This window comes from Microcaecilia unicolor, chromosome 1 (assembly GCF_901765095.1).
Source record: "Microcaecilia unicolor chromosome 1, aMicUni1.1, whole genome shotgun sequence".
Lineage (NCBI taxonomy): Eukaryota > Metazoa > Chordata > Amphibia > Gymnophiona > Siphonopidae > Microcaecilia > Microcaecilia unicolor.
The window spans coordinates 160,695,978-160,721,796 of record NC_044031.1 but is presented as its reverse complement, the minus strand read 5'-3'; the positions used below and the strand labels follow the sequence as shown (position 1 = coordinate 160,721,796).

General features: G+C 41.4%; 1 protein-coding gene across 1 annotated transcript in view; it reads right to left on the bottom strand.

Moving 5' to 3' along the window:
* The window catches only part of DNAH11 (dynein axonemal heavy chain 11), a 708,797-nt gene that overhangs the window by 167,936 nt on the left and 515,042 nt on the right, over nucleotides 1-25,819 (bottom strand). The window contains exons 61-62 of the mRNA XM_030201723.1: nucleotides 13,302-13,465; nucleotides 2,305-2,544 (exon numbers count right to left, since the gene is read on the bottom strand). Coding sequence (XP_030057583.1) covers nucleotides 2,305-2,544; nucleotides 13,302-13,465 — 404 coding nt within the window. The remainder of the gene's footprint in view (nucleotides 1-2,304; nucleotides 2,545-13,301; nucleotides 13,466-25,819) is intronic.

Sequence of the window (25,819 nt, the reverse complement as noted above, 5' to 3'; positions counted from 1 at the left end):
TTGCGAAATGTTTCTCTTGGGAAAAATGGTTTCACGCGTTTGAGTTTCCACATTGAGTGGAACATTTTCTTTGTTGTAGATTTCACTTGGCTCTCTAGTGTGAGGTTACAGTCGATTGTAACACCGAAAATTTTTAGGCTGTCTGAGATAGGGAGATTATAATCTGGGGTGTTTATGTTTGTGGGTTTGTTCGTATTGTATTGGGATGAGAGGATGAGACAGTGTGTTTTTTCTGTGTTGAGTTTTAGTTGAAATGCATTTGCCCATGAGTCCATGATATTCAAGCTGAGCTTGATTTCGTTGGTGATTTCTGTCAGATCATGTTTGTAAGGAATGTATATTGTGACATCGCCTGCATAGATGAAAGGGTTAAGGCCTTGGTTGGATAAGGATTTGGCTAGTGGGATAATCATTAGGTTGAAAAGGATCGGTGATAGTTGTGATCTTTCAGGTACTCCGCATTCTGCTTTCCACGGTGGTGGTATGTTTGAGCTTGATATCACTTGATATGTTCTAGTGGTTAGGAAACCCTTGATCCAACTAAGTATGTGTCCGCCAATCCCGAAGTAATCTAGGAGTCTTAGTAGTATTTTATGGTTTACCATGTTGAACGCACTGGACATGTCGAATTGGAGGAGAAGTATGCTTTTGCCTGTTGCTATTTCCTGCTTGAATTTCTGCATATAGTTCAAATTTCTCTTAATGACATACAAGTACATTCATCCTGTAGCTTCTTATTACTTCTTCTCTCTTATCTGTTTCCACACTCCTCTTATTTGAGCCCTTCTCCTCTACCACCAACTGCAGACTTGGTTCCTTCCACCTTGCTGCACTGTACATCTAGCATAAACTTCCTGAGTCAGTACATCAAGATCCCTCTTTAGTCTTTTGCAAATCCAGGCTAAAAGTCCACATTTTTGAGCCTGCTTTTAAATATTAACCCCTTATTCTCCTGTTCATATTCATGTTGTTTTAGGTCATTTCATCTAATGGAAATCTCTTATTTGTTCTGTTTGTCTGTCTGTCTTTAATGGACTGTAAATTTTTAGGAACAGGGACTCTCTTATTTATATGTGCCCAGTACTGCATATGTCTAGCAGCATTATAGGAAAGATAAGTAGTAGTAGTTTTCCCTCATTAGCTAATCTAATTCTATAAAAAGATATTTCTCTTGCTCTTCAAGTTCTGTTTCTTCCTTCCCTCTGAGTACTGGTGGATTTGGATGTTAATCTTCAACACTTTTTAAATGTTTGGATCTCTTGATACTGCTAAGTACCGTAGGCCTGGAGGCCTATGATAATAGCACAATATATATAATCTATTTTATAAGTGCCATTGCTCCTTTGGTTCTATGAATGTATTAGTCTCAGCACACTCTGATTTTATAAATTACCTTGTTGTGGAGTTTTCTGTTCATGCATCCAATTTTTCAAGATATTTAAGAAGTCACTCTACAATTCCAAAGCCATATGAAAGTACGGAACTACAAGCTGATTGATGACTTGTATCTTATTCTGTGATGTTAAAGTACTTTTCAATACCAGTTTTAATATCCCATAATCTTCTTTACTGATCTTTTACTCTCAGTAATTTATACTGGACTGTTGCGCCTTCTTCTACTCCTATCTGTTCAAGTTCCTTTATGTCGCAGTTATCAGTCAAAAAGTAATGCTTCACTTAAACCCAATCTGTTTCCACAAATTCCCTATTGTGGACAGATCAGTAATGATGGTGCTTCTTATTTGTGTGGAGATCAAGTGATCAGGAGGACAATCTCAGTTTTAGGATGGGATACAAATTCAGCTCTTGCTGTTTGAACATCTTCTGGAAAAGTGATTTGCTACTACATACAACTGCATGATGAATGCTGTGCACTATGATATGAGGACCAAAATTCATAAGGAGTCCATCTCTCGGTAGCAGGCTGATATTTAAAAGGAGGATGCAGAGATGTGAAAAATCTCCTGGAAGCAGTCACAAAGCATAGAGCACAGTGCAAAACAATATTACAGAACCATGCTGGTGACTGTGGAAAATTACTTTGTACCTATAAATAGTGACCTAAAGGTAACCAAAGTCATTCTATTACACTCTGAAAGTAATCGCATCTCAGTACAGTCAGCACTATAAAAAAAACCTTATCTGAGCTCCTGCTATTTTATCACAAAATGATATAAATGAATAGCTAACAGTATTATGATATTTCAGTTCACAAAGCACACACATCAAATAGATTTCATTTTCAACAAATCCAGGGCAAGTTTAGAACTGCAAATGCAAAGAATGATCCCAAAATGCACATACCCCTTCTGTCCTAGATGAATGACTTTCAGGTCAGCTCCATATTTATTCTTTATCCATTTAATGCCCTGCTGCTGTGGATCTATCATAAGTGGCCAGCGCTCACAGGTTGTGAGGATAGTGGCATTTTCCGTTGACATTCTATCACTGGGCAGTCCTTCGTTATTCCACGCTGCTACTGTGGCATCATCTGTCAACATAGCAATCAAGTCCAGGTCCTCGCTGATTGGAATGGGAACCTGTGTGTCAGGGAGGAATACAATAACCCAGGAAACTTAGAAAGGAGCAGGACATGAATCAGCAGTTTATATACAAGGTAATAGGAACTCATACATGCAGTATATTCCATGTTCCCTCTGGTCTCTTAAATCTCCAATACAACAAGCCTGTGAAAAGCAATTACTTGCAAATAACTAACCTTGCTAGTTAACTTGGTCCTAGCGATGAGAATTACCACTTTCAATAAGTCTTTTATTGCTATATTTTACTTTTAAAAATGTAATTTTGTAGGGATTTCTATAACATATAAGTACTATGCTATGTCTTAAGTATTGTAGGCGTGATCATCAGCTAGATCATATGCAGGTTTGGATGGCTTCCTAAAGGAAAAGTCCATAGACCATTATTAAAATGGACTCCTTTAGACCTACAAGTGCATCCACTCCGCAGCTCCTCAGTACCTTTCCGCTCTCATCTCTCCCTACACTCTTTCCCGTGAACTCCGTTCGCTGGGTAACTGTTTCCTGTCGTCCCCCTTCTCCCCCACTGCTAACTCCCGGCTCCGTTCCTTCTATCTCGCTGCTCCCTATGCCTGGAATAGACTCCGTGAGCCAGTACGTCAGGCTCAGTCTCTGGCTGTCTTCAAGTCTAGGCTTAAAGCCCACCTCTTTGCTACTGCTTTTGACTCCTAACCATGACTCTCTTACTTAACACCCTCACTTATCACCCCTACCACTGCAACTTCCCCACCCCTAGCTGTCTGTTCGTCTGTCCAATTTAGATTGCAAGCTCTGTTGAGCAGGGACTGTCTTTTCATGTTCATTTGTACAGTGCTGCGTAAGTCTAGTAGCGCTATAGAAATGTTTAATAGTAGTAGTAGTAGTAGTAGACTTGGGGGAAATCCACTGCTTATTTCTAGAATAAGCAGCATAAAATGTATTGTACTGTTTCAGGATCTTGCCAGGTACTTGTAACCTGGATTGGCCACTGTTGGAAACAGGATGCTGGGCTTGAAGACCTTCAGTCTGTCCCAGTATGGCAATACTTATGTACATATGTACATGTATGCACTTTTACAAAAATATACATTTAAACATATTTTAACCCAAAGGATTTTAATATGCTGTAGTATTCTTTTCTACACTAATTTATGCTGCATGTCAAGAGAGTATTTACAGCAGGCTCTGTTATAGTGGCGATATGCCTGATCTCTATCACCATCAAAAAATTACACCTAAATACTGCTGTGATAGCAAAGCTTGATGTGTTTAGCTCTTCCCTTTCCCTATAAATAAAAAATTCTAAGCCTACATCTATGAACACAATATAGTGGCAGCAATTTCTAGGTATATGAAGCCGGCAAAAACAAGTTACGTGTGATATTCAGCACATAACTAGCTATGAAGAACCATATACAGACAGGACTGATTTTTATGTGGTCATCTTAGCCGGTTAAATGCTGAATATCGGATTACGAGTCCTCACAGATGGAGCCTGTGAAAAAAAAAAGTTCTCCGGCTAGAAAAGTTCTGGAAGCCTTTGAGAGACCAATTGTGCATACATGCCAGTTATCGCCTTGATTGTCACGTGGAGGGGCATAATCGAAAGGGGCGCCCAAGTTTTCCTGAGGATATCCTCGCAGGATGTCCCGGCAAAGGGGTGGGGAAACCTGTATTATCGAAACAAGATGGGCGTCCATCTTTTGTTTCGATAATACGGTCGGGGACACCCAAATCGTGAAATTTAGGTCGACCTTAGAGATGGTCATCCCCGATTTTCGGCAATAATGGAAACTGATGACGTTCATCTCAGAAATGACCAAATGCAAGCCATTTGGTCATAGGAGAAGCCAGTATTTGTAGTGCACTAGTCCCCCTGACATGCCAAGACACCAACCGGGCACCCTAGGGGGCACTGCAGTGGACTTCACAAATTGCTCCCAGGTGCATAACTCTCTTACCTTGGGTGCTGAGCCCCCCAACCCCCCCTCCCCCCAAAACCCACTCCCCACAACTGGACAACACTGCCATAGCCCTAAGGGGTGAAGGGGGCACCTACATGTGGGTACAGTGGGTTTCTGGTGGGTTTTGAAGGGCTCACATTTACCACCACAAGTGTAACAGGTAGGGGGGGATGGGCCTGGGTCCACCTGCCTGAAGTGCACTGCACCCACTAAAACTGCTCCAGGGACCTGAATACTGCTGTCAGGGAGCTGGGTATGACATTTGAGGCTGGCAAAAAATATTTTTAAAGTTTATTTTAGGGTGGGAGGGGATTAGTGACCACTGGGGGAGTAAGGGGAGGTCATCCCCAATTTCCTTCAGTGGTCATCTGGTCAGTTCAGGCAACATTTTGAGGCTTGGTCGTAAGAAAAAAATGGACCAAGTAAAGTCGGCCAAGTGCTCGTCAGGGACACCCTTCTTTTTTCCATTATGGGTCGAGGACACCCGTGTGTGAGGCACGCCCCAGTCCCACCTTCGCTATGTTTCTGACATGCCCCCGTGAACTTTGGTCGTCCCCGTGACAGAAAGCAGTTGAGGGTGCCCAAAATCAGCTTTCGATTATGCTGATTTGGGCGACCCTGGGAGAAGGACACCCATCTCCCGATTTGTGTCAAAAGATGGGCACCCTTCTCTTTCGAAAATAAGCCTGATAGTCATTAAAAAGCTAATTTAGGAGACAACTCCAAGGGGATGTGGATAGTAACAGATTAGAATTCTCTGAGGACAAGCAAGATACTAAGTCGTTATAGATGGGACTCCTTAGATACAGACTGCTTTCAACAGAAAAAGGAAAAGGAAGCCTGTAAATGTTTTTACAAAATGGGACCTGGAGGACTGAGTTGGATTCTAAAAATCAAAGGTTTAGTGGATGTCATCTGTTACTCCCTTTCTCAGAAAGTCTCTGTTTTGGTGGATAATTTGATACACAGACTACATCAGACAGGAGGACTGACTATCCATACCTACTGCCACATCAGGAATCCTTCTTAAAACAATAAAATGATGCAACTTTATGGGCTGAAGTCCACCTCACAGTTCTATAAATCTCCTGCACAGAAGCCAATGTCAAGTGGGTTACTGACATTGCCATGGCCCAGACAACATCAGCCTGGTTGCGGTTCTCTAGAGTCAGGCATACTTGGGCATAAGCCAAAGAGATGCAGTTTGTGAACCAGTTACTGTATGTTTGGCAATGGTAGTCACTAGTTTATTGGCGTCAAAACAAGAAACAAAAAGCTAAGTGGATTTCCTAAAGGCTATAGTCTGCTCCAAGCAGAAGGCAAAAGGTCATCTTCTACTCAACTTAGGAAAGGCACCTTCATTACTGTGGGCATGCAGCCAAAGGAAAAATGCTGGAAGGCCAATTGATTAGTTAAGGTGGAATTCTGACATTACCTCAGGAAGGAACTTTCAATGAGCGCACAGAACTACCCTATTACTAGAAAACTTGATGGATGGCAGATCAGTCGCTAGATCCTAAAATTCACTATCTCTGTGCCTGATGTGACTGCCACTACAAATACGACTTTCTAGGTTAGGTCAGGTGCTTCAGGTTATTGGAATCTTGTGTCTTAAAGTGAGCTTTCATCAGCAGATAAGAACACAGCGGGTGACGTGACAGGAGGCATCAACAGAAGCAAACTCTACCTAAACCAAACAATTAGATTGTTTCCCTTCAACAGTACATGGTACTTAACATTTCTAAAGTGCTACTAGGATTACGCAGCGCTGTACAGTTTAACAAAGAAGGACAGTCCCTGCTCAAAGGAGCTTACAATCTAAAGGTGGTGGAAAGCACCAATTGCCCTTCAGTATAACCTAATGGAGTAAACCTGACTCAGAGAAATGTACAATTTATTCAAGTAGTTTTTCGATGGGATCAGAAAAAGGGTCCATGGTCTTTCTGTCACACCAGATGGCACTTAAACCATAAGGCTGCTAAATGGAGTCCTTCCTATAGGCTAGGAAGACCTGAAATACATTGACAGGCAAATTCAGGGTAGCCAAGCTTACCCTCAAATCCAGTGGTGTGCATACATATATAACAGATAAATCCCATATCTATACTGGGTAAACTGAATGACACTCATTTGTATGCTCAGCACAGTGGCTCACAGAGCTCTGACTGTGAATGTCTTATGGGCAATACAATTGTCTCTGCCTCCACAACTGTATTCAAATCCACAATGACGGTCTTTGGTTTTTTTGTTTGTTCAGCTTGTATCAGAGCTGAATGTTAGAGTACAATCTTTCAGTCAATAGCGCCAGGGAAAGAAAATAAAATCCTTTCTCAGTTCTCATCTTGCAGTCATTAGTAAGATTATAGATTACCTTAGAGAGTGGAGCCATTGAAAATGGATAGGGGGAAGGACTCTCCCTCTCAGCTGTGCAGGCCCCCCTTATGCCTGGAACAGCTGCAGCAGATTTCAGTCAGGTAAACAAACTCTTCATACAGCTTTTCACTGTCCCTTCTCCTGTGCCTGAGAAAGCCAAGATTCTCTTTTTCCTCTGTAGGGTTATGTGCTCCACCCAACATTCTCTGGTCTACGAAATGGACATTCTGGGTCCAATACTCAGTCAGCAGAGATCAGCATTTTGCTGACCGCCGCCAGTATTAAACCAGGAAATTCATTGCCGGGCCATATCCAGGCACCAGCATTTAATTTCTGGGTTTCTGAAGCTGGCTAACGCACAGCTGGTTAAGGCAATATTCAGCACTTAACCAGTTATGGGTTACTGCATAAAGATAGGACTGACTTTTATGCGGTTCTATTTATGTAGTTAACCTGGCTGGTTAAGTCCTGAATATCGGCACTTAACCGGCCAAGTGCTGACTCCGCCACTGGAACACCCCTAAAATCAACAGATTTCAGTTCAGCAATAACTGGTTATTTTCAGCTGCACTAACCGGTTAATTGCCACTAAAAATTAGCGGTTAGCCCCAAACAGACAAGTTAACTGGCCAGGAGCTGCTTCTGGTCAGTTAAATCACTTTGAATATCGACCCCTTCATTTCTACATGTCAACTCTCTTCTGGAGCTCCCACTTGCTAACAGTCCTGCTATGGAGAATTTAACCCCATGGTGCAACTGCACCTCAAATATTGTGTGCAATTCTGGTCAATGCATCTCAAAAAAGATATAGTGGAATTAAAAAAGGTACAGAGAAAGGTGATGAAAATGATAAAGGGGATGGGACGACTTCCCTATGAGGAAAGGCTAAAGAGACTGGGGCTCTTCAGCTTGGAGAAAAGACGGCTGAGGGGAGACATGATAGAGGTCTATAAAATACTGAGTGGATAGAATGGCACGTGTAGACACAAATTGCTTGTTTAGTCTTTCCAAAAATAAAAGGACTAGGGGGCACATAATGAAGCTAAGTAGTAGTAAATTTAAAACAAATCGAAGAAATATTTCTTCATTCAACATGTAAATCCTTCTTATCTGTTCCCTTCTCTACTACTGCCAACTCCAGACTTCGCGCCTTTTGTCTCGCTGCACCCTACGCCTGGAATAAACTTCCTGAGCCCCTACGTCTTGCCCCATCCTTGGCCACCTTTAAATCTAGACTGAAAACCCACCTCTTTAACATTGCTTTTGACTCATAACCACTTGTAACCACTCGCCTCCACCTACCCTCCTCTCTTCCTTCCCGTTCACATTAATTGATTTGATTTGCTTACTTTATTTATTTTTTGTCTATTAGATTGTAAGCTCTTTGAGCAGGGACTGTCTTTCTTCTATGTTTGTGCAGCGCTGCGTATGCTTTGTAGCGCTATAGAAATACAAAATAGTAGTAGTAGTAGTGTTGCCAGATAACGTGGTAAAAGCAGGTAGCCTAACAGGGTTTAAAAAAGGCTTGGATAATTTCAGAAAAGTCCATAAGCCATTATTAAGATGGACTTGGGTATTTCTAGGATAAGCAGCATAAAATATCTGTTTTACTCTTTTGGGATCTTGCCAGGTACTTTTGACCTGGATTGGCTACTGTTGGAAACAGGATACTGGGCTTGATGGACCCTCTGTTTGTCCCAGTATGTCAACGTTTGCTCTAATGTTAAGTCCCAGATTTCTCAAAGCCAAATAAAATACTGTCACTGTAGGTATTCCACTGTAATGTTTTCTCAACTACTCAATTCCTGTAGGATGCATGATAGATAGAAAACAATACAGCATCCAGACACTATCAGGCACTGACTCTCTTTAGAGAAAAATCTTTTCACTGAATGCATATTTAAGCTCAAGAATTCATTGCTAGAAAAAAAAAGATGCAGACAAGTTCCTTGAGGAACGTCCATAAACTGTTATCGGGAAAGAATTAAGGAATGCCACTGCTTATCCCGGGGGGGGGGGGGGGGGGGGGGGGGGCGGGGATCAGCATGGAATCTAGTTAACTATTGGGATCCTGCCACATACTTTTAATTTAGATTGCCCACTGTTGGAAAGAAAATATTGGGCTGGATGGACTTTTGGTCTGACCCAGTTCTTATGAAGATCAGTTGAACAAAAGACACCGGGGGTAATCACCCTGTCGAGTGGAAGGGAAACTTTCACTTGTCATGTCTAGGAGATATTTTATAAGGTTACAAATTTAACCTTCTGTAGTTAATAACAAGCCCTAGTAGGTGATTCCTATGGCTCTTTGGGTTCCAATATTGTCCATGGTACAAAACAATACCTGTATATATATATATATATGTCCATGGTACAAAACAATACCTATATATATATTTATTTATTTTATTACACTTCATATACCACCAAATGCCAAATGGAAGCTAGGCCATAAATGTAAACTACATTGCTTGTATCACAGAAAGGCAGTATATCAAATCCACACCCCTTTACATGTACTCCTAGGATATGTAAATGTGTGGTTACCATTTTGTGAACACATGTAGAACAAAGTTAACCTGTTTCTCTACTACAAATCTAAGATAACTTTGATGACTGGGAGTGTAGCTCTATGTACATGTATGCTTCCTTTTGATCCAGAGAATATAGCCAATTCATATTTAAAGGAAGGCAATCAAAGCACTCAGAAAAACCATCTCCCAATCTTTTCCCAAATCACAAATCTGTTCATGGCACTTAGGTTTGGGATGATAACAGAATATTGAGCAACAAAAAGATGAAATAAAATCCTTGCCCTCTCTTTCCTGGTGGAATGTATTTGACTGCATAGATCTCTAAGAAGGAAGACAGTTCCTTGGTAAGTATTCCCTGATGCTGGGAGTTTAACCAAGACATTCTCGTTGGACAATTTGGAGGAATTTCAAATAGGCAAAGTCTGTATCCTTCAGAAGCCAATGATTGGTTTGCATAAAACCTTAGCTTCTCTCCTACTGGAAGATCATCTGGAATTGATACTGGAATCTTAGTTATTTTCTCTTGTATCCAATCAAAACCCTATTCTGGGCCTTGGCTGTGGAATGGGTTGTGGCATGTGGGCTCTCTGTTGTCTAGGATAAAATAAATATCCCTGCTATGATTGTCTGGAATAAGGAGGAGGAATATATCTATACCTTTGCGTAGTAATAGGTCCTCCATAGCTCCTCCCCCTCAAGAAGCATACCTCCTGGTAGAAGAAGGGGCTGAATCAGAAGTGGACCAGGAAAAAGATACCTCCTTGACCTTATCTATGAAGGCATTCTCTCTACAACAAAGCATGTCAACACATTTTTCCTACACACTATAGTGAAGATCTAAGGCTCACTGCCAAAACAGACTGTGAACATCAATACCTACTGCACAAGCTTTTGATGCTGTCTTGAAGGCATCGAAGGTTGATCTGACCATGTGCTTTTCACATTCTTGAGTCCTGCCCACTAGTGACAGAAGTTGAGCCGATCTGTCCTGAGGAAGTGATCCTGCAAACTCCTTGATCTTATGCAAAATGTTTCACATGTTTTTACCCATGAAGAACTGGTAGGTTATGCAGAAAGAACACTGCATTTTAGAATCCTTTCCTCCCAAGAGAATCTAATGTCCTAGCATCTGTCCCCACAGACTAAGGAGAGAGACTTGGAGGGGCATTTTTGATATGACGTCTAAGTCCGACTTTGGACGTTTTGCAAAAAAATGTCCAAAATCTGAATAGGGAAGACGGTCATTTTCAAAAAAGAAAAATGACTTTTTTTTTTCAAAAAATATTGTTTAGGACAAGGTTTTGTGATTTGGATATTCTGTTTTTTGATCCATATTAAAAAAAAAAAAGTCCAAGTGCAAAACGCACAAAATCAAGCCATTGGGATGTAGGAGGAGCCAGCATTTTTAGCAGAATAGTCCCCCAGACATTCCAGGAAAGCAATAGGGCATCCTAGGGGGCACTGCTGTGGACTTCATAAAATGCTGCCAAGCACAAATCTCACCATTGCTCCCTTGTCTGCTGAGCCCCCCCCCAACCCACTACCCCCAACTGTACACCACTACCACAGCCCTTACGGGTGAAGGGGGCACCTATATGTAGGTACAGTGGGTTTCTGGTGAGTTTTGGAGGGTTCACAGTTTCATCTGCAAGTGTAACAGGTAGGGGGAGGTATGGGCCTGGGTCCAATTGTCTGCAGTGCACTGCACACACCACTACACTACTCCAGGGACCTGAGTATTACACCTGAGGCTGGCAAGAATTATACTCATAATATAATAAAACAGTACAACATATAACAAAATTAAATTAAATAACAGTTCCAGCCTGACAATTTCCACTTCAGTTCATCCAATTGCTAGATTAAAACAAGTAAGTTTTAACAGCCTTACAAAATTCCAAATGATCAGCAATACATTTCACAAAGGGAGGGATCATGGTCCACAACCAGGTCATAAACTAAGCTCGAGAGCAAACATACTAACTGGTAGGATCCTGTAGGAGGTAAAAGAAAACGCTTCTCACTCTGAGAACATAAATGGAATGGCATTCACCACTTCCCAATACATCAGTGAATAAGAGATCTTCCAGTCGAGACTTTCTCCTTTCATCTAGAAGCGTGGGATCCAACGGTAGGTCAGTGGAATCCTACTTCTTTTATAAAATTCTGCAGGTCTATAGTATAAACCCCATGAATATTTTGATTGAGACCTAGTGAAATAGTCTAAAAGTGATGGCTAGAGCCTCTTATCTTAATGAAAACATCCCTCAACCAAAGACATCAAGACACTGATGCACTCCTATGTCTTGGCAAAACTTCATCACCTGATGCGCTGGAGATAGAACTGGCATGGCTGGCACAATCTCCAAAATCTTGTTATAGATGAACCACCTCCAGAAAAGGCATAGACTTCTATCATCAGCTCCACATGTCTCTGTGCCACCACTGCTATGGTCAAAGGAAAGGAATCACATCAAGAAAGCATCTACTCTAGCCTCTTACTAATCTTATGATTGAGATCCTCTTCAACCTGCTGATAAGGTTGAAGGGAGAGTAGTAGGGGACCATGCCCTCCTGGGTCACCTAAGGGATATCAACGGCCTAGATACTTGGTGTGTCTCCTCAGCATTATAAAGTTTGAGTAGACTTCCCTCTGGGAGCATATTGAATGCATTCTGAACATTGACACATCTCTAACATTTGGTCTACCTACTGAACACTTTGAAATCAATGCCTCTGGTGCAGATGTGGATGGACCAGGCTTTGAAGTACTAAAGAGCTTTCCACACTCCTCTTCATTACTAGGAATCTTTCTTCTTTTCATCTGTAGACAGCGATGACACTGAGTGGGTTCATGCTGAACCACAGACTGCAGAGACTTGACCTTTCTGCCACCCCTCCACGCCCTCCTACTTAATGAGTTGCTTAGGAGTGACTCTGCTACACTTATGTTTTGATGCTCTATTTAGAACACATTTGTATGTTACTGGCGCAATCACTCTGCCCCTGACACAGCCCACTGATAGGGTGACACATGACTCATGTCAGGCTTGTATAAGAATATTATTGTTGAATTAAAGTGTTTTAATACCAGACATGTATTCTGCTTCTTTGGACTGCACTGAGTGGGTTCATGCATGCACTGCAAACAATAGTTTTGGGTATCTGCAATGAACACAGTCTTGTCAAGCTGCCGGCATTTTCTAAAACTACTAGGTGTTTTCTTTTCAGACATATTGCTCAAAAATATAGCTGCAGCAAAATCAAAATACTTGATTGTGGAAAAGGCCCCAGCTGGGATGCCCAGGTTATAGAAGTGAGAGGCAGAGGACAAATGTATGATAAAGAAAGAAAATTTGAAAGTGTCCAAAAAATACAACTCAGGATGGTAAGAGGGGAAAGAAGGTGGTTCATTCATGACAAAATGCATGACGAAAATTCAACTTAAGGAAAAAAATACAAAGGGGAGAAAGCAATGGCATATCATACTGGCTCAATGGAAAAATGAGGAGGTCCAACACATCAATGCAAGGTGGGAACTGGTACGCATGTGTGGTTGGTCTCTCAAAGGTTTCCTGAACTCTTCTAGCTGAAGGGATCTTTTCCTCCCATGCAGCTTCCATCAGATGACATCACTCATCTGTGAGGATTTAGGGCCTCTTTTACTAAACTGAGGTAGTGATTACTATGCGGCAAATGTGACAAAGCCACGGGCTGCATCACATTTGCAGCACCAGGAATCACTACAGCGATTTAGTAAAAGGGGCCCTTAGTATCCTGCTTGTTCTTGGAGAAGGTCTCTGCATACTACAGGGTCATTATGCATTCTTTGTTCATGGTGACAAAAACAGATATAAAAGTTTCCATTTCTGTGTTATTTCTCAGTAGTTCGATGCTTTACCTTTTGAGATTTTAAGAAAGGAATCCACAAGCATTCTACCAGTTCCTGGCGATATGGTTTTGTAAAAGATCCAACATAAGACACAAAGGCAGCAGTCAAGAGGACATTCCCACATAACTTCTTTTCTTGTGCTTCAAGATACTTAATGGATTCACCCCAACGTATTTTTTCAGACTAAAAGATAAAAATCGTGCTTGCGTAAATTATCAGTGCATAGGTATGTTCTTATGCAGTTCCAGCTGTGCCTAAACCCCCACCTCACAGTTTATTAAATCATTGATTGGTGCAATTATAAAATAAGGAAAACAGAAAATGTTTTATATCACCCTGTGATCTTAATATAAACTGCATCAAATTATTGCACTAATATGCAATATATTACAATTCACACATTCATTCCTTCCTTCAGCTACACATTTCTATTGATAATCATAAAAAAAACAATGATGCAAAGTAGCACTAAAGTATAGTACTGGATCTGTAACTACTGTAAAGCATTTTTACTGTAAACCAGCATTGAGGAATAATTTTTGAAAAAAGTATTTGTCATAAACCAAAAAAGGTGGAAGGCACCAATGCCACAAGTTCAAAGAACATAAGTCCCAAAGACAAACAATAAAAATGTAACAAACTGTTTATTTTCTGATAGTAAATACAGGCAGAACCTGACACAGGCCGTGCTTAGGCATGCTAGCCTTTGTCAGGGGTCATCATGGAAAAGCATAAACATAAAATAACCATACATTAGAGTGTAAGCAATTATCCATACAAAAGCATATATAAAAACAATTAAAAATAGGAATAACAATACTTAACTATCCATACAAGGGGTACTAAGCATAGACAATTTAAATGACATTTATAACCAAAAAAAATGTAATGCAAAGTGCATCTTTTCAGTAGTAGTACTTACCCATAGATAAATATGAAAGTGACATATAGTGCAACACAAATTAAGAAATAAATGGAAAGCCTCTGATCATGTGACTAAAAAAATGTGTCATTTTCTCACAAGTTACACCTTATCAGAAAGGGTGTTTTTCATTAATAATGTAAAAGTGACTCATAGTGCAACATAAATAAAAAAGTAAATAACATTAATGAAATAATATGACTATATATTCAAAAAACAGTGGTAAAGCCCAAATAAGAGATGTTATAAATAGAAATAAAGGGTCAAAAAGATACCTGTAATGTACCGATAAATATTCAACTGTGAACTTTTGTCACTTTTCACAAGATTTCAACAGGGTTGGAACAGGCAAACATTACACACACTGGAATATAAAAAAGGGATCTGAATTCTGCAAAAAAAAAAAGACTTTAGATACCACTGTAGCTTACTGCATCGTAAAAGGACGATGCGTGAATATCATGTTGCTAATAAAAATAACTCAGTGTGCTGTAACATTAATAGTTAACAATTTGTGTTCCGGAAACTTAGGGCCCTGTTTACTAAGCTGCGTTGTAGGGGCACAAACCTTTTAGCGCACGCTAATGCTAGAGGCACCCATAGGAATATAATAGGTGTCTATCATTAGCACACGCTAAAATGTTTGCGCACCTACAGCAAAGCTTAGTAAACAGGGCCCTTAGTGCTCTCTCTCTCTCTCTTTAGATAGATAGATAGATAGATAGATATGCTAACACCTAACACATATGAAAACCAAAAGGTATTCAAACATTAGTAATGGTCCAGTATACCAATAATCAAAAAACGATGCATGTTCCTAATTGTATCACAAAAAACTGTGCATGATTATTCATGCTGCTAATAGAGGTAACCCAATATGCCATAACATTAGTAGTGACAAATCGTTTAAATTCAAACCCCAAGGGAGAGATATGTCAATCAATGTCCACAAGTAGAATCAATCCCGCAGAAGGTTATAATTATAAATCACTTGACAGCAATCACGGGAATAGTTTACACACGCTTATACTATGTTTAGGTGTAAAATATGAAAAGCTTTCAGTATAGGCTGTCTTCTACAGCTAAACCAAATTTTTAGTGAGAAAATGCAGAACTTCGGCACACTTAAATGCTCTATACATCATGACGCTTCCCAATTGACTGCACTCGTTCAGCGTTTTGGGAATTGATTTACTTAAGAAATTTTCACTAATATAAATAATTGTATTTTATGGAGTTACGTATTGAAACAAATGGCGTTGGAAAAATGAGAAGTGTCATGTTTTATAGAGCATTTAAGTGTGCCAAAGTTCAGCGTTTTCTCACTAAAACTTTGGCTCGACTGTAGACGACAGCCTATACTGAAAGCTTATCATATTTTACACCAAAACATAGTTAAGTGTGTGTAAACTAGTCCCATGATTGCTGTCAAGTGATTTACAATTATAATTTTCTGTGGGACTGATTATACTTGTGGACATAACATTAGTAGTGAGCAATCTACGTTCTTAGTGGTGTATATATATAGAAGCGTCTTACAATTATTAAAACAAAAACTTATGTTATAAAATATATTTAAAATGTAGTGCAGCAAATAGTGTTGTGCAATTCTTAGACAACTATCGCAGACGATGTCTCTAAACATATTGCCCAATAATATATCTGGCCTGATATTCTAAAAGGCATAGAAGCCCCCCCCAAAAAACATCACATTTTGTGACATAGAAAAGAGGGGTTTTACCTTAAATGCAAAATTTTCCAAGCTCAATACTAGTGTTGCATCTGACATCCAAAGTTCAAATGCTAAAGATATCCCGCAGCATTGAAAAAAAACGTTAAAAACATATGTTATCTCATACATACCTATAATACCAACTGTGACAAAACTAGCACTTGGGGCCCCACACAGAAGCAGCGAATCCCTAAACTACAGTTCCCAGAAGCCCTTGCAAGCAGGAGAGAGGAGGGTAGCCCCAAAAGGGTGGAACGGATTTCCAACCCCAGCATGGGGAGCAGTGGCTCAGTGCTTGGGGAGCCAGTTACTCCCTTCCCCACTAGAGGGAGAAGGGGAGGTGAAGCTCAGTACCTTAGCTGCATCGCAGGTATATAATTCCCTCCAGCTGGGAGAGGGGGAGAGATTTCTGGGTGGCTCCCAGCAAACAGGAGGGAGAGGAAACTGAGTGAGAGAGAAGCTGCCATGGAGTAGGTGGAGGACAGAAAGGGCCTGCCACTGGAGCTTCCCTTGGGGGGGGGGAGAGTCAGCTGCCATGGAGTGTGAGAATGTAAATGTAGTCCTGTCCAGCACATGAAGGCAGTGTGAGAGGCCACAGGGGTGTGGTGCTGCGAGGTAGGAGGAAAGCTGCTAGCCCTGTTTGGTACAGGGTCCTTCTGGGTGCTGTGAAGAGGACAGGGGCATTAAGTAGTGGTTTCCTTTGAAGAGACTGTTTGTGAAAGGGTTGAATTATTGGGATGTATAGAACAGCAGGTTGAACTTTGACTGAGCCCTTCTGAGGGAGAGGGGAAGGTAGTGCAAAGGAAGTGGGCCTGAACTGTTAAGGAACTGAATGTTGGCTGGAGTTTGGAACCCGGCCTGAACCCTGTTTGTGAACTGCATTTCAATTTTGAGAGTGGAACTGAATTGAGAATAAAGCACTTTGGTCTTAAGTCCATATGGCAGTCTGGTTCTTTGCTGGAAACCTGGGAGCCTAACAGGGCTGCCGGCCCCAACCCAGAGTGGAGGAAGCGGACCCCTTTACATAACGTATAAGCTAATGAATGCATAATAGCCAAACAATGTCAGTATAACGCCAACACCTTGCTTATGAATCGTGTGTCAATTATACTGTGTAAAAACTAAACATTTATAAAAAGTACCTTGTCAGTAGAATGAATGAAATGATAAATGAACAAATACATGCGGACTGCAATAAGTATCTAAAATATTAGGGCTCCTTTTACTAAGCGGCAGTAAGTCCAACGCAGGCTTACCGCTCGCTATACAGAAAGTACCGCCAGACTACTGCAGCAGCCTGGTGGTACTTCCCACCCCTAGTGTGCTGTCATTTCTGGTGCTACAAAAGTGTATTTGTTCTTGTAGCGCCAGAGTGTACCTGGCGGTAATCGGACAATACCAGGTGCTGCCCGGTTACCGCTGGGCTCCCCCCCCCCCCCAAAATGGCAGTGCAGCAAGTGTTTTACTTGCCACCCGGCCATTTCCTGTCAGAAAGTGAGACTTCCCTTTTACCAGCTGTGGTAAAAGGGGCCTCGGCGCGCATGTAAAATATGCACCGACACCAGTGTCAGCCCCCTTTTGCCACAGCTTGGTAACAGGGGCCCTCAACGATATAAAGAAAATAAATAAATAATATACAAGTGAGTAATAGGAACAGTTTCCTGCTTCCAGCAGTGGCCAACCCAGGTCACGAGTACCTGGTAGAAACCCAATTAGTAGGACCGTTCCATGCTACCAATCCCAGGGTAACCCAGTGGTTTCCCTCATGTTCATCTCAATAACAGACTATGGACTTTTCTTACAGCAACTTATCCAAACCTTTTGTAAACACAGATATGCTAACCGCTGTTACCACATACTCCAGCCACGAGTTCCAGAGTTTAACTATTCTTTGAGTGACAAAGAGGGGCATAATTGAATAATAGAGCGCCCAAGTTTTCCTGAGGGCATCCTCGCAGGACGTCCCCGCAAAGGGGAGGGAAACCCTTATTGAAACAAGATGGGCGGCCATCTTTCGTTTCGATAATACGGTCATGGACGCCCAAATCTTCACATTTAGATCGACCTTAGAGATGGTTGTCCCCGATTTTCGGTGATAATGGAGCCCGAGGACACCCATCTCAGAAACGACCAAATCCAAGCCCTTTGGTCATGGGAGGAGCCAGCATTCGTAGTGCACTGGTCCCCCTGACATGCCAGGACACCAACCAGGCACCCTAGGGGGCACTGCAGTGGACTTCAGAAAAAGCTCCCAGATGCATAGCTCTCTTACCTACTACTACTTAACATTTCTATAGCGCTACTAGGGTTACGCAGCGCAGTACAGTTTAAACAAAGAAGGACAGTCCCTGCTCAAAGGAGCTTACAATCTAAAGGACGAAATGTCAAGTTGGGGTAGTCTAGATTTCCTCAATGGAGGTGTAATGGTTATGTGCCGAAGGCGACATCGAAGAGGTGGGCTTTGAGTAAGGATTTGAAGATGGGCAGGGAGGGGGCTTGACGTATGGGCTCAGGAAGTTTATTCCAAGCATAGGGTGCGGCGAGGCAGAAAGGGCGGAGCCTGGAGTTGGCGGTGGTGGAGAAGGGTACTGAGAGGAGGGATTTGACCTGTGAGCAGAGGTTGCAGGTAGGAACGTAAGGGGAGATGTGTGCTGAGCCCCCCAAACCCACTCCTCACAACTGTACACCATTACCATAGCCCTTAGGGATGAAGGGGGGCACCTAGATGTGGGTTCAATGGGTTTCTGGTGGGTTTTGGAGGGCTCACATTTACCACCACAAGTTTAACAGGTAGGGGGGGATGGGCCTGGGTCCGCATGCCTGAAGTGCACAGCAGTACCCACTAAAACTGCTCTAGGGACCTGCATACTGCTGTCATGGAGCTGGGCATATTTGAGGCTGGCATAGAAGCTGGAAAAATATTTTAACATTTTTTTAGGGTGGGAGGGGGTTAGTGATCACTGGGGGAGTAAGGGGAGGTCATCCCTGATTCCCTCCAGTGGTGATCTGGTCATTTAGGGCACCTTTTTGAGGCTTGGTCGTAAAAATAAAAAGGACCAAATAAAATCGGCCAAATGTTCATCAGGGACACCCTTCTTTTTTCCATTATCGGCCGAGGGCGCCCATGTGTTAAGCACACCCCAGTACCGCCTTCGCTATGCTTCCGACACGCCCCCGGGAACTTTGGTCGTCCCCGCGATGGAAAGCAGTTGAGGGTGCCCAAAATCAGCTTTCGATTATGCTGATTTGGGCGACCCTGGGAGAAGGAAGCCCATCTCCCGATTTATGTTGAAAGATGGGCACCTTTCTCTTTCGAAAATGAGCACAAAAGTATTTCCTCCTATTTGTTTCAAAAGTATTTCCATGCAATTTCATCAAGTGTCCCTTGGTCTTCGTACATTTTGAATGTGGGAAAAATCGATTCACCTCCACCTGCTCTACACCAATCAGGATTTTGTATACCTCAATCATACCCCCCCCTCAGCCGTCTCTTTTCCAAGCTGAAGAGCCCTAACCTCTTTAGCCTTTCCTCATATGGGAACAGTTACATCTCCTCTGTCCTTTTGTTTGCTCTTCTTTGAACCTTTTCTAATTCTGTATGAGGGGCATTTCCGATATAATGTCTAAGTCCGACTTTGGATGTTTTGCAAAAAACATCCAAAAGCTGAATAGGACAGGTCATTTTAGAAAAAGAAAAATGTCTTCTTTTCCCGAAAATACTGTTTTGTGATTTGGACATTTTGTTTTTTGGACGTTTTGTAATTTGGACCTTTTTTTTTGGGTCTATTTTTGACAAAAAAAAAAATTCCACGTGCAAAACACACAAAATCAAGCCATTGGGATGTAGAAGGAGCCAGCATTTTTAGCAGACTGGTACCCCTGACATCCCAAGACAGCAATAGGGCACCCTAGAGGGCACTGCAGTGGACTTCATAAAAAGCTCCCAGGTACACATCTCACCATTGCTCTCTTACCTTGTCTGCTGAGCCCCCCAAAACCCACTACCCCCAACTGTACACCACTACCATAGCCCTTACAGGGGGAAGGGGGCACCTATATGTGGGTAAAGTGGGTTTCTGGTGAGTTTTGGCACGCTCACAGTTTCATCCACAAGTGTAACAGATAGGGGGAGGTAGGAGCCTGGGTCCATCTGTCTGAGTATAACATCTGAGGCTGGCAAGTAATGCTTTTCATCACATTTTTGGGGGTTGGGAAGAGGTTAGAGACCACTGGGGGAATAAGGGGAGGTCATCCCTGATTCCCTCCAGTGGTCATCTGGTTATTTAGGTCACCTTTTTGTGCCTTATTTGTTATAAAAACAGGTCTACCTCAAAACGTTTTAGTCCTGGATGTTTTTGTTTTGTTCCATTATGGCTGAAAAACGTCTAAGTCTTAGGAACACCAAAGTCCCGTCCTGAACACACCCCTGACACGCGCCCTTGAGATATGGATGTACTTTTGACGGACTTCATAGAAAAACATTTAAAAACAGGTTTCGAAAATACTGATTTGGACATTTTTGTGAGAAAAATGTCCAAATGCTGCTTTATGCCACTTTTTAGATGTTTTTCTGTTTTGAAAATGAGCCTGTATATCTTCTCTGACATACAGCAACCAGGATTGAACACAGTACTCAAGGTGAGATCGCAACATACAGCTTTACAGAGGCATTATAATATTTTTGGTCTTATTTTGAATCCCTTTCCTAATCATTCCTAGCGTTCTGTTTGCATTGGCTGCCGCTGCACACTGGGCAGAAGATTTCAGTGTTTGTCTACAATGAGACCTAGATCTTTTTCTTGAGTGCTGACTCCTAAGGTGGACCCTAGCATCAGATAATATGGTTAATAAGTACATAAGTATTGTCACACTGGGACAGACCAAAGGTCCATCAAGCCCAGCATCCTGTTTCCAACAGTGGCCAATCCAGGTCACAAATGCCTGGCAAGATCCCAAAAAAGTTTGATACATCTTATGCTGCTTATCCCAGAAATAAGCAGTGGATTTACCCCAAGTCAATTTAATAATGGTCTATAGACTTTTCATTTAGGAAGCCGTCCAGACCTTTTTAAAACCCCGCTAAGCTAATCACCTTTACCACATTCTCTGGCAACGAATTCCAGAGTTTAATTACATGTTGAGTGAAGAAAAAATTTCTCCAATTCATATTAAATTTACTACTTTGTAGCTTCTTCGCATGCCCCCTAGTCCTATATTTTTGGAAAGAGTAAACAAATGATTCATGTCTACCCGTTCCTTTCCACTCATTACTTTATAGACCTCTATAATATCTCCCCTCAGCCAACTTTTCTGCAAGCTGAAGAGCCCTAGACGCTTCAGCCTTTCCTCATAGGGAAGTCGTCCCATCCCCTTTATCATTTTCACCACCCTTCTCTGTACCTTTTCTAATTCCACTATATCTTTTTTGAGATGCAGTGACCAGAATTGAGCATAATATTCGAGGTGCTGTTGCACCATGGACCGATACAAAGTGTGTATATTTCTTAATCATTGTGTAGATTGATGCAATAATGACCTATACACTCTCCACTTGAAGTATTAATAGAGTTTCATTTACCCAATACGAATCCAAAAGCATCTGTAGTATTTTATTCTGTGAACAGTCTGTGGTGATCAAGTGAGCAGGCTGCAATACCAAAGCAATACACATGCATAGAATGACGATTACTACCCAGTTTCCACCGTGCACCAGAAAATAAAAATTACTTTCAAGTGCGCGTAGCGGACGTGCGTAAAAAAAAAAAAATTACCAACCAGGTCACGCAGTACCCAGATGGTAACTCCAAACTGACGCTCATTGGGTGCACGTAGGCAACTACGCGGCTTAATAAAAGGGCACCCAAGTTTGAGAGTGGGGCATAAGCCCATTTTTAGTGGTGCTGTTTTCTCTGAGGTCTTAGCTAAGTGTGTATTCCAAATATCAACCTGTTCTAACACTATAACTGTCTTTATCTTCATGTGGATAGTCCAAGGCCTCTAGGAAATTCTCAGCAGTCAGCTTTTTATTGTCTCTGATCTGCTTCCAAACTCTGGGAGGTGCCATTTGTTTCAGGTGGTCACATAGTGAAAACTTAATTAGAAAATGGTTTATTTATGATAGGGGTGTTATCTCAATAGCTGCCGTAACATCTTTAAAAAAAAATCTGTTTGGTAGAATCCTCGTTTAGAAGTGCATAAAATTCTCTATCTGTATCCTGCCTCATGACTTGCATGTATTTTTGACAATCAAGAATCACAATCCCCCTCCCTTATCCGCAGGTTTTATAACTATTTCTAAATTGCTTGATAATGATTGTAATGCCTGGTGTTTCACTATTACGTAAGACCACTTCATTAAAAGCTATAATAATGGGATCAGGGGGTCCCAGTGGGATCCATTTAGAGTCCTTTTTAATGGCTGACATATCTGTTGTGCTATTATTTTGTTGGTAAAAGAAATGTCTCAACTGAAGTTTCCGACTGAATTTGGAAAGATCAATACTTCTTTGAAAGGAGTCATAAGGGGTGGTTAGTACGAAAGGCAACCCTTTCTTCAACAATGCTTCTTCAGATTCTGTTAATGTTGTACTTGATAAATTAAAAATAGGAATTTCAGTTACCATTCTTCTATTGGCTGTTTGAGTAAGGGGGATGTGTGATGAAACGACAAGTGTGATAGAGCAATCTGATAGCTGTGTTTTGTAAAGTCTGAAGTTTCTTAAGAGTAATACGCAGCAAACCTGAATAGATAATACTGCTGTAATCCAGACATGGGGTAAATAATACAAGAATGAGTGTGTGGAAGTTGGTGTGATTGAAGAGATGGCAGATAGACTGGAAAGAAGCAGAGTTTGGACAAATGTGAGATAGGCTGTGAAAAAGAGAAAAAGGAATTGAGAATTATCCCCATATAACAAAAATGTGAGACCAGTGTGACCGCTGTTCCAAGAAAGGAAATATGAGTGGAGAGAGGAGTTATTGAGCTGGAAATCCAACAAGCTATGATCATGTTGGCTTTCAGGACCAGTTGGTCATTGAAAAGGCAAGTAGCGACAGCTTTGGAGAGAAGAGATGCAAAAGGAAGTGACGTCGGTTGGACAGAGTAGTAGAGTGGAACTCTAGGCATTAAAATCATTATCAAGCAATTTAGAAATAGTTATAACACCTGCAGATAAGGGAGGGGGGATTGTGATACTTGATCATCAAAAACATACAAGAATTCATGAGGCAGGCTACAGAAAAAGAGTTTTATGCACTTCTAAATGAGGATTCTACCAATAAAAAAAATGTTATGGAAGCTATTAATATGGCAAGTCAAATGGGGTATCTTACATCAAATGGAAAAGGCATATTTAATAGTGGAACATCCTGTGACCTCGACTATTTATTTACTGCCAAAAATATATACATCGATTACTGACCCTCCAGGCAGACCAATTATTTCAGCCATTGGATCTGTGTCAGAGCCTCTTTCAGACTTTGTGGACTCTTTTTCTGAGACCCTATGTGCCCATGATTGATTCATATATAGGAGATTCCTCCAATTTCATATCTTTTTGGAGAAGTTTGATGGTGATTTTAACAGAGTTGTACTTAGTGATGCTTGGTATTGAATCACTATATACAAAAAGAAAAACAAAAAAGGCAACAGTCTACTTGCTACATAAAAGTCTGTTATAAAAAGTAGACCGATACACATATATAAAAACAAAGAAATAATTTATTCAAACCAAGATAAAAGCAGTACCCAACGTGGCCACGTTTCGCCCTCAGGCTGCGTCAGGGGTAAAACTAAAAATCAGGGGTGATCAACATACCCCTTCAAAAAAAGCTGTTGCACTTTGATCCAGAGCAGTGTCTGTTAACAAGCACAGCTTTTTTTGAAAGGGTATGTTGATCACCCCTGATTTTTAGTTTTACCCCTGACACAGCCTGAGGGCGAAACGTGGCCACGTCGGGTACTGCTTTTATCTTGGTTTGAATAAATTATTTCTTTGTTTTTATATATGTGTATCGGTCTACTCACTATATACAAATACACCTCAACTGGAGGCATTAATGATTATTGAGAAAATACAAGCAAATAGATCTACCCATCAACTTATATGCAACAGATTAATAGTGACTCTAGCAACTGTTGCTTTAACTCAGAACTATTTCTACTTTGATGGTAATTAATATCAGCAAATTAAAGGGACCACTCTGGGGGCCTCTATGGCCCCCAACACAGGAAATCTGTATGTTGCAGAGTTCGAAAAATTACATCAAAATCAACATCCCTTTCAAGTGTCAATATGCATGTAAAAGGGTGCATTGATGACATTTTCATCATGTGGGAAGGGAACACTCAAGATCTGCTCAGCTTCCTTGATTGGCTTAACAGTAGGAATCCAAATTTGAAATTTAAAATGGAGTTTAATTCAAATGAAATTCTGTTTTTGGATATACTTATTAAGAAGGGTCAGTATCATTTTGTTACAACAGTATATCTCAAGTCCACTGATAAAAATAATTATTTACACTTTATAAGTTACTATAACAGACATCTTAAACACAATCTCCTATACTGTCAGTTCCTTCACCCCTTAGGGCTATGGTAGTGGTCTAGAGTTGTGGTGAGTGGGATTTGGGGGGGATTTGGGGTCTCAGCACCCAAGGTAAGGGAGCTATGCACCTGGGACCAATTTTTGAAGTCCACTGCAGTACCCCCTAGGGTGCCCGGTTGGTGTCCTGGCATGTGAGGGGGACCAGTGTACTACAAATGCTGGCTCCTCCCACGACTAAATACCTTGCATTTTGCCTGGTTTGAGATGGCTGGGCCCGGTTTCCATTATGGCCAAAAACCGAAGCCGGCCATCTCTAAACCCGGCGATCTCAACATTTGACCTAAATGTTGAGATTTAGCCGGCCCCAACCGTAATATCGAAAGAAAAGATGGCTGGCCATCTTTTTCAAAAATACGGTTGGCTCCGCCCCTTTGCGGATCCAGCCCCGAAGATGGCCGGCCACCTATTTGGCCGGCGCTGTTCGATTATGCCCCTCTATATGGCTTAGTAAAAGAGCCCTTATAAAAATCAGAATTTTGGAATTGGAAACAGAAGAATTAAGTTTATATGAAATGAGGTTTGCCTCTGTGGCTAAGGCTTCAGTGCTACTGCATTGCAGCACTCTGGATCTTGGTTTGCATCCCTTTTCTTGGAGCATCATATTTTTCAGGACATGCAGTCCTCTTCTCTCTCACTTCCTTTTAATCTTTCCTGGTCTTTTCCCTAAGTTCTTTGGCCTTACTAATTCAGACCCACGGTATTTTTTCTTATTTTTATGCAGATAATATTCTTCTTGTGCATTATACTAATTCTGAATCCAGAGATATTCAACCACTGCAGATTTTTCTGCGGGGGGGGGGGGGGGGGGGGGGGAATAGCAACCTGGTTACAAGACCATCAACTGGTGTTAAAGCCAGATAAAACCATGGCTTGCTGGATTTCAGGGCCATCCACTCCCTGCTGTTATGCCTTCCCTCTTTTGTTGGCCAGTGCCTCCTATGACTTCTTTTAAATAACTGGAAGTTGTCCTGGATTCATCACTTTGTTTTTCACCTCAGATCTCAAATGTACTAAGAACAGGCTTCTATTTTTTGAGTAAACTGAGAGCAATTTGTAACTCGACGTTGACTCGTTACGGTTACATTTCTATGCATATATGCATTTGCATTATGACTACTGTAACATTGTGTATGCTGGCATTACAAAATCAAATCTGAAATGCTTACTAACACTCCCAAACAATGCAGCCAGGATCCTTTGAAGGGCAAAATGTCATGGTCATGTAACACCCTTGCGTAAGCAACTACACTGGCTGCCACAGAATTAGGATCAAAATT